At 51.9% G+C, this 9,541-nt stretch overlaps 1 protein-coding gene across 3 annotated transcripts in view; it reads left to right on the top strand.

Annotated features, from left to right (window-relative positions):
- The first annotated feature begins 5,224 nt into the window (after positions 1–5,224).
- KARS1 (lysyl-tRNA synthetase 1) overlaps positions 5,225–9,541 on the top strand; it is a 115,750-nt gene continuing 111,433 nt past the window's right edge. Inside the window, exon 1 of one of the 3 annotated variants that reach the window (XM_086945471.1) lies at positions 5,225–5,359. In XM_086945471.1, coding sequence (XP_086801597.1) covers positions 5,307–5,359 — 53 coding nt within the window. In that variant the 5' untranslated portion in view covers positions 5,225–5,306. Of the gene's footprint in view, positions 5,360–5,637; positions 5,730–9,541 lie in introns of those variants that run through there. The other 2 variants (XM_086945469.1, XM_086945470.1) reach the window with 2 other exon arrangements.

Below are 9,541 nucleotides of genomic sequence, written 5' to 3'. Positions count from 1 at the left end.
TAGGGGGACAATCAGCGCCTCCCTCGTAGTCGCAGGGAGACAGCCCAGCCGCTTCGACTCGTTGTACAGCCACGTCAGCCGGGGCGCAAGGAGATCCGCGTAGGTGAGATAGAATTCCGTGGGGAATCCGTCGGTGCCCGGCGACTTATTCCTCGCCATGCTCTTGATGGCGACCCGCACCTCTCTCTCCTCGATCTTGTCCCCGAGTCGTTTCGCGTCCTCCTCTCCCAGTTCCGGCAGATCAAGACCCTCCATAAAGGTCTGGAACTCCTCCAATGAAGGGAGGACCCTGCTGCGGTAGAGTTCAGTGTAGTAGTCGTAGAACAACGCGTTGATCCCCTGCTGATCAAATCTCGCCGCCCCCGCGTGGTCTCTGAGCTCAAGGATGACCGAGCTCCGGCGGGCCGGGTTGGCCAGCCAGGCCATGAGAGCCCCCGATTTGTCGCGTTCCGAGTGCGCTCGCGTGAGGTAGGCCTTGTAGTCAAAGCACCGTCGCCGTCTCTCGCGCCCCCAGCAGGGCCTCGTGAGTGTCCGGCCGTTCAGGCCTCGCCCTCTCCAACCTCCGCAGGGTCTCGTCCTCTTTCTCTATTTCCTCCAGTAACGTTCTCCGCACCCCCGATGACGTCGCAATGCACTGGCCCCGTAGCACAGATTTGAAGGCGTCCCATTCCGTCGCGGCCGAGCCCGCCGTGACCGCGTTCACCTGGAAATACGCTTCGATGCCTGAGGCAATTGTGGTACGGAAGAGCTGATCGTCTAGCGTCTCAGGGCGGAGTTTCCAAGCCGGTCCTCGGACGGATTTGCGACCAGCGCAGCCGCACGAGAAGTGGGTTGTGGTCAGAGATCGAGCGCGTGAGATACTCACTGTGGCACACTTCCGCGTGCACGTCCTGTGAGCACAGGAAGGCATCAATGCGGACGTGTAGTTCGTGGAGAGCGGATAAGAATGAGTAGTCCCTGTCCGATGGGTGGTTGGCCCTCCAGGAGTCGACCAGCCCCCACTGGCGTTGCCAGGCGGAGCGCGCAAGTGCAAGTCTACCAGCTGGTGCATTCGGTAGGGGGGGGGGTGGGATCTGTCCAGGGCAACGTCGGCCACACTGTTAAAGTCGCCGCCCAGGAGCAAGGGCTCCACTAAGAACTGGGCCCGTTTTTTGGACAGTAGTGAGAGGAATGCAGGTTGGTCCACATTCGGGGCGTACAAGCAACCCAGGTTAAGGTCCCTCCTATCCAGCTTGCCTCGCACCATTATGTATCTCCCCTCTTGGTCAATTACCTGTTGTGTACACTGGAAGGGTACCCCCGCCCATATCCAGATGGCCACCCCCCTAGCATAAGCAGAGTAGCCAGTGTGAAAGACCTGCCCCCTCCAGCGCCGCTGCAGTGCCTTCCCTTCCTTATCCAACAGATGTGCTTCCTGTAGGAAGGCGATGTGTATGCCCCGCCTGACCAGATAGGAGTGGATCTTATGACGCCTATGCATCGAGTGCATCCCCCTTACGTTCCATGTGAGACATTTGTAGCCTAAGTCGGATCCCATGGTAGAGTCCATCATGTCCTATCCACCCTCTCAGCAACCCCCCCAGCACGCCCAGGCCCCCCCCTCGTCCCCCCCCTCAACTTGCATAATCAAACTACCCCAACTCCCACACCCCCGGACAGACAACCAACGTGGAAACCCCATCCAAACTCAAGTATCAAAAAGCGTATCACTACAAAATAGGGCTGGAGTGGCAGCGATGCCGGCCCCAGACAGGCCCGAAGCCCTCCGCCCCCGCCCCACCTCCCCCAGCAACAAACAGGAGAGGTCCCCCGACTCTTCCCATCCCCAAGATCTCAGTAATAAGTCCCGGGGGGCATCCGCACCTCACTGCATAGCGTCCGGAAGCGGCCCCCCTCCGCCCGCGTACCCCAGTACCTTACTTATGTGGCCAACGTCCCGCGAACCATCTCAGCCAAGGATACCATCCGCTGTCTGGGGAGTCACCACCGGCAGGTCTGTCTCTGATAGCTCGTGCCCACTGCTGGAGCTAGGGCTGGGAGCACTGGCCTTCGACTGCTCCGACGCGCTACTGGAGGGGCTGGCGTCTCCCTGGCTGATGGCCGCCACTGCCTGCACCGCCTTGGCTCGTTCCTGCTGCCAGCCCGATGGGGAGCCAGATCGTCGTGTCGGCGTCGTTTCCGTGGAGTGTCTCCTGGGAGGGGTCTGTGGCGTGTGGTCCGTGCCCGGCTCCCCCCTTGCATCCAACCAGCTCCAAGCCTCTTGTGGTGTTAGGAAAAAGTGGGTGCGCTCCCCAGCGACCACCCGGAGCCGCGCCAGGAACAGCATCGCGTAGGGCAGTTGCAGCGATCTCAATTTCCGCTTGACCGCCAGGAAGGAGGCCCGTTGCTTCTGCACATCCCTGGTGAAGTCCGGAAAGACCATGACCCTGCTGCTGTCGATTCTCAGGTCCGGGATGTCTCTCACCCTCCGCAGTATATGGTCTCTGTCTCTGAAGTGCAGGAGACGCATTACAATCGGGCGCGGAGGCGCCCCCGGCTTGGGGGGACGCGCAGGGACTCTGTGTGCGCGTTCAATGGCAAAGAACGCCGAAAGTCCTTCCGGGGCCACCTCAGATCGCAGCCAGCCCTCCAGGTAGGTGACCGCGTCCCGCCCCTCCGTGTTTTCGGGGACCCCCACGAGGCGGAGGTTATTGCGCCGAGAGCGCCCTTCACTGTCCTCAGCTCGGAGCTCTAGCACCCGTACCTTCTGCGCCATTTCCGCCAGTGTCGTCTTTAGCTCCGCCATGTCCCCTGGCAGACTTTTCAGGGTAACCTCGGAGGTCGCCACCCGCTCCTTCAGCTTCCTGTGGTCATCCTTCAGTAGGGTCAGGTCCGACCCAATGGTGTCTATGCGCTTCTCAAGAGCCTCCCGCGACGCTACAATCGCCTGCATTATGTCCCCCAGGGAGGGGTCCCGCGGGTGGGTCGAGCTCCCGGCCCCAGCCCCCGCCGGGACGTCGTCGACAAGGTGCCCCGGGTCGTCCAGCCTCAGGGCCTCGAAGCCCTTCTTCCTGCTACCACGCACCATTCTGGCTAGCGTCGCGTGCCCCTGCGGCGGTCGCCGATGTTCCCGCTCTCTGCCCCTGGTCCGCCTCAGGCTCGTCGTCCACTCTTGCCTCTGGGCCCGCGCCTCGTGGGGTCCAGTTCGCGAAGCTGTCCAAGGGCCAGGGCTCGCTCCACCAGGGTCGTGGGACACCAGTGCCCCGGGTCTGGGCACCTAGCGAGGCTCCCGCGTCTAGAAGACTCAGGCAGGGTGCGCGCCTATGAGCATCAGTCCCAATGTGGCACGCCGTTCTTGGGCGTCCCCGGCCAGGCAGGCGCCTCTTCCCGCCTGCAGATTCAGTGCCTCGTGGGGGTGGGTATCCAGCACCTCATCCCCTGCTCTCCTCGTTGTCGTCGCTCGTGCGCCACCAACCCACCTGTGGCGCAGGCTCCCTGGCAATTCCACCACCAGGGGGGCGGGTCGGGTGCCTTACGCAGACCCAGTGCTCCCCGCAGTCCCAGCGGCTCCGCAAACGGCCACCAAGGTGGTCACCGGGTCTCAGACGGCGCCATTTTAGGGTCAGGCAGGCCGGCCGTCCCCCGTCCTCCGGGTCCGCTTGCGAGGGTGCCAGCCAGTACCCCTCACCTTTGCCTGCTCTCCGGGGGTCTCCGCCGGCAAGCGGTCAGGCACCACAGCGTCAGGGGGCTCCTCTGCACCTCCCGAGCTCCGTCGCCAGGCGCGTCAAAGTAGGACGGCGGCCGCCATTTTGGGCGCTCTCTGCCCCGGGTACAGCGCTCGCCGCTCAAAGTACAGCGGGGGCAGTTACAGGGGCCCCCAGTCCTCCAAAGTCTCCCTGCGTGTCCCCGATGCCCTCCTGGGCACTTTTGTGGGGTCGGAGAGTGAGTCGGGCGCAGGATATTTGGTGGTGCGAGGCGGGCACGGAGGAGCTCCGGAGTCCCGCTTCCACCTACATCAGTGCCTTAGCCACGCCCCAACAGATCTTACACATCTATGTGAGGGAAATTAGATAATCGGTTTCCAGTCGACCTGGTTGGCGAGTGATGCGTTCCACCAGAGTGTATCTATGCAGTTTATAAAAGATGGGACCAAATTTGGGCTTCGGCGTCTGGAAGGTTGGCTAATGACATTGGTATCTACTAAAGGCAGTAAAGGGGCAGGAAGAGCTCCCCCCCCAATCCCCCCCCCCCCCCACCATTTTCCTCCTGGGGGGATCTAATCTACGCCTTGATCTGGGGAAAGTTGACTTTGGGGTTTCAGAAATGTTGAAGTGTTGATGGTATACCCAACGCAATTTTCTCAGCATGAGTTAAGTCTAATTTTGAAAGGAAAATTGCGCGTTTTCTCCTTGAGTTAGGGTTTGTATGCTTATGGGCCCTATAAAGGTGATGTTCCAGCAGCTCAAACGTTTCTGAATGGAAACCAGCAGTGCCTAATTGATTATATGTTTGTTGAATGTTTGACTTGAATGTTGACCCTTCGTCTTGAATTTTTAGTCACGGTCCAGAATTTGGATTCTTACTGGGTAGAAGACACCCTATAGGCAGGCCATTTTGTAGCGGTAAGTGACATGATCACTAGTGTACAAGCTGCGTAAGTACAGTAAGTGTCCTGCAACATTCCAATGAAAGTAACTAGGCTATCGGTCCTTTAGAGGTGGGTGCCCTTGGAGAGGAATAGGAGCACCCATATGTCATACAGAGATCATAGCAGCCAGAATTGATCAGAACAAGGTTTCTTCTATTTATAGGAAACTCAATACATAAAGCCCACAAGTGACAGCACTGGGATATCACACAGTGTCTCCAACGCTGTCAATGCTTCACCTCCTCGACTGCATTCTATTACCTCACTAAATATATACACTAGCTTTAAGTTCTACATTCTAATGATTACATCACTACTTGTACTATTATGGAACTAAGCATCACATAATATACGTAACACATACATACAGTATTGTGTAACAGTTTGGCATAAATATGTGTGTTATTGTACGAGTATACGTGAATAATATATTGGTTTGTGTGAATATATATAGCACCGTAGTCAAGCGGCCTTAAACCAGCAGGGTACTGATTTACAAACTTAAATGCAGCCTGCCACGTCTGCATTACTAGCCATAAAATGTTATCAGCTTTCTGCATTAGTTTAAATCGACCGCGAACTTTGCACGTTGTTACGTCACTTCCGCCCGCTGTCCTCCGGGCTGAGCGTGTGGTCCGCTTGCGGAAATTCAACTTCTTTCTTTTTCTCAGTGGCAGACATGGCGGACGCAGTGGAAGCACATCCCGGGGACGCAGACAAGCTCAGCAAGAAGTAAGCGGTGGAGTGTGGCCGTGTGACTCGCGCCTGACAGCAGAATAAAGCTGTGCGCCGCGTCTTGCTTCGTAGACCGGTCTAGAACCCGCCGGGATGCGGGTTTCATTTACCTGCAATTTGCGGACCTGGTTTCCCGTCATGCAGTGCTTCGCATTCTCTCAAGGCATTGTTGGGGATGTAGTGCGAGGGCATATTCGGGTTTTGCTGCCGTGCTAGGCGTAGCGTGCTTCTGAACTTCAATCCCCAGCCTAAGTTCAGCAGAGTGCGGCTGATGCAACCAGGAAGGGACTGGGTGAGCCATACATGTCAGTCAGGCAGCGAGGCTTGGGACTACCGAGCGAAACGCATGTGACACACGGGGGTGCTGGTGGGTCTCAGAAGCAGCTGACTAACTTACTGAAGGCACTCCGACTCAGGAGATGCGCATGTGACACATGGGGGGGGGGGGTTGAGTGGTAACCGACTAATTTACATGCATGTACTCTGGAGATGGCAGCTCTTACTTTCCTCTGGAGCCTGGCACCTACCCTTTCAAGAATGTCCTTCAGCTGTCTGAAAGCCTTTCCCCACAGCTTAACAAATATTGATAAATAAATCCTCAAGTGTACTTCATTGAGCGTATCCACCGTGTTAAGCTCCATCTTGGCATTTTGTGTACTCACTTGTTTTAGTTTTGTTATATATATATATCTACATATCTACAGTCCTTCGTGGCTCTACTAAAAGTGGTCCTACATGCTGCTGACAATCTGGGCGCAGGTTACTGCAAGGTATTCAAATTGGCTTATCACTCATATTTATATTAAAGCCGTCCTTGTATTACGTAATCTATCCTCACAGTATCTTCCTCATTCTAAATGTACTCGCCGGGAGATGCCGTTAAATCTCCTTTCGTCTTCTGAGGCGTTTCATCCACCTCCTTTTTTTTGTTGTCGAGTGCCCCACAATACAAAATACAAAAATAATTTCAAATGGAAAGATATTTACTGTTTGTGGAGCACTCTATCCAAGACATCCACCAAAAGTAGCAAAGTACCCTCGTGTGCCTTTTCCCATTTGCTGTGTCAGATTCCCCAAAGAGGGGGAAATACGACAGCCAACGTTACACTTAGAGAACTGAAATTAAAAATTAAAATGACTGGACGATTTCTGCATTCTGTATTGTGGGTCATCTAATGTTCAAAAAAGTCGGGTGCAACTTAACCTGAAACGTGCAGATTTTTTTTGCTTGGTTTTGGAAACGCTGTTTAATCAATTTGAGCCATATGTATGTTGTCACTGGTTAGGGAATGAACTGCTTTTTGGTGGGACATGTGCGATGTTTGTGCTATTCATATCAAACGTGTTCTATACTTGCTTTAGGCGATCGGCCTTAACATGTTGGTTTCTTTTGCTGTGTAGCCTTTATTGATGTGCGATATTGTCAAACTCCTCTTGTGTTTATTGACTGGAGTATTTAATTATCCGTTTTTTTCTGTTGGATGTTTGGGTGCTTTCTTTTGTGTCCAGGCATGAGGGACTGTTTACGTCTGTAAGTAGTCGGCGAGCTACCAGGCAGCACCTGGGAAGTGAGCATTGATAAACGTATCTGTAAAATGGATGCTATAGAAAATAAAGGGAATTCTTTTTTGTATAGCATCTATTGTGATGCTTTTGCCGGCGCCTTAGTACAGTGGGTTTGCACATGCTTAAACGTTAACCATATTGGCTTTGTCAGTGCTTGTCTTCAGTTTGGCATTGCTATAAAATTGTGGTTTGCAATTGCTTTCGGCTTTAAATTTCATTTAATTGCTTTTGTTTTTGATAAGGTGCGCTGATGCACTGATATTCCAAAAAACCGCAACATTAAATAGAGCGAGAGAGAAAAGAAGTAAGAATGGAATTTTGTTCACGTACAATTTCTTGATATGTTTACGACAATGTATGATCAGCCGGACAGTTTCCCCGCACACCTCTGGTCAAAACGGGACTCTGAATATAGTAAAATATGAGATTCTTTGTCCTTTCGCATATTTTTGTGGCTTTCACAGAGAGACAAGTAGCAAATGAAGATTTTGCATTTGTTTCTTGTGTACGTTGGGAACCAGTTTAACTTGCCCAGCGATGGGGGGGGTTGAGTCGACGCATCGCCCTGTCTTAGTGGCGTTGTTGACTAATTTGTGAAGCTGCATATCATTTGTTACGTTAGTGGGTGACGCGGATAACTCGGCGAGTTCTAGTGGAAGCATTTTATAAAACAGACGGGATTTCAAGTCCTTCTTGGAGGTATTGCACTTTCGTTTGACTTGAAACGAAACTGAAAGCCCACGAGTCAGGACTGAAAAGAGCAAAACAATAATACGTTATTTTCGTAATCATTTAACAAGTGCGTCTTCTTGACAATATCTCACGGACTGAAGGATTTCCTAAGTGGGAGAGAGGTTTTGATATACTAAAGAGAAGGGAGTTAGAGGGAAGAAAAGGCTAAGGCTCACCCTCCAAATACTATATTCAACATAAGGTCTCAGTTACCAGATACCTGAGAGCCTAGCCGGTCGCTATAAATCCATTCACAACGCTCAATGGGGTTGGTCTGGATGGTATAGTAGATAGAAAAGGAGAAATTGCTCTTTTTCTAGGTGTCCCCTCACTCACCAGGGTTGCCCCGTGGTGACATGCTTCATCATTGGGGCCATCCCAGTCCTCTACGGGCTGGGGCGTGCTGCGACTTGCGAATTACGTATGAGCACTTATAATTGACTGTGTGGTGCGGGTGTGATAGTGGAGTGGACTAGGTGATGTGTTTAAAAATACCTGCCCAGTAGGTTTTCAATAGACTTTATTCCTGTCTCTAGGTGGTAGTATTAAAAATGGGGTGGATAAATAGGATCCCTAAACGTAATGTGTCAAGGTGTACCTATCAACTCCTGTCAACATGTTTCGTGCATACCCCAAGCACTTCTTCGGGACTACACAGGGACCAGCCCTGTGTTCGCCACTCCTTAGCTCTGCAATGAGTTATTTTAAGTAAAAATTGCTGCAATCTATAATTAGTGCATGCAAGAATACCTACGTATTTATTCCAAACACGTGGTTCATGTAGTGGGACCTAACTGTGCCCCATGGACTCGGAGGGGTTCAGTATCCCAGCAAATTTGCTCACAGAATACCTCCCTCTTGCAGACACCTACTAGCGTCCCTCCGGTCCGGACTGGTCCCTGTGTAGTCCCGAAGAAGTGCTTGGGGTATGCACGAAACATGTTGACAGGAGTTGATAGCTACACCTTAACACATTATGTTTAGGGACCCTATTTATCCACCCCATTTTTAATACTACCACCTAGAGGCAGGAATAAAGTCTATTGAAAACCTACTGGGCAGGTATTTTTAAACACATCACCTAGTCCACTCCACTATCACACCCGCACCACACATAGTCAATTATAAGTGCTCCTACGTAATTCGCAAGTCGCAGCACGCCCCAGCCCGTAGAGGACTGGGATGGCCCCAATGATGAAGCATGTCACGGCGGGGCAACCCTGGTGAGTGAGGGGACACCTAGAAAAAGAGCAATTTCTCCTTTTCTATCTACTATACCATCCAGACCAACCCCACTGAGCGTTGTGAATGGATTTATAGTGACCGGCTAGGCTCTCAGGTATCTGGTAACAGAGACCTTATGTTGAATATAGTATTTATTTATTTATTTTATTTTTAGAGTTTTTCTATAGCGCGAACTTGAACCGATTTAGGTTATCAGCGCGCTTTACATAGCACCAGTTCCGTTACATGTTATCACAGCAGTTTACATAGAATCAGTTACGTTACACATTTCAGGAACTTGAACCGATTAGGTTATCCAAGCGCTTTACATAGCACCAGTTCCGTTACATGTTATCAAGGCACTTTACATAGAATCAGTTACGTTACACATTTCAAGAACACGTTTCTTTTTGTTCTAGTGAATAGGGTTATCTCTTCACACGGGGGAAGGGATACACCTGGCTATATTCCAACAGTCACACAGGGACTAGTCGTTACAGCTATAACTCTAAACACAGGGAGGGGATACACATGGATACAATCTAAGAATCACATAGGATATTAGTCATTAGAGTTATCTTCTATCTACACAGGAGGGATATGACTGGAAACACTCTAAGGGTCACATAGGGGTGGTAGAGAGTACAAAGGTCCACT

This window comes from Lissotriton vulgaris, chromosome 12 (genome assembly GCF_964263255.1).
Source record: "Lissotriton vulgaris chromosome 12, aLisVul1.2, whole genome shotgun sequence".
Classification (NCBI taxonomy): domain Eukaryota; kingdom Metazoa; phylum Chordata; class Amphibia; order Caudata; family Salamandridae; genus Lissotriton; species Lissotriton vulgaris.
The sequence above is the reverse complement of the archived record's forward strand: the minus strand, read 5'-3'. Positions and strand labels throughout refer to the sequence as shown.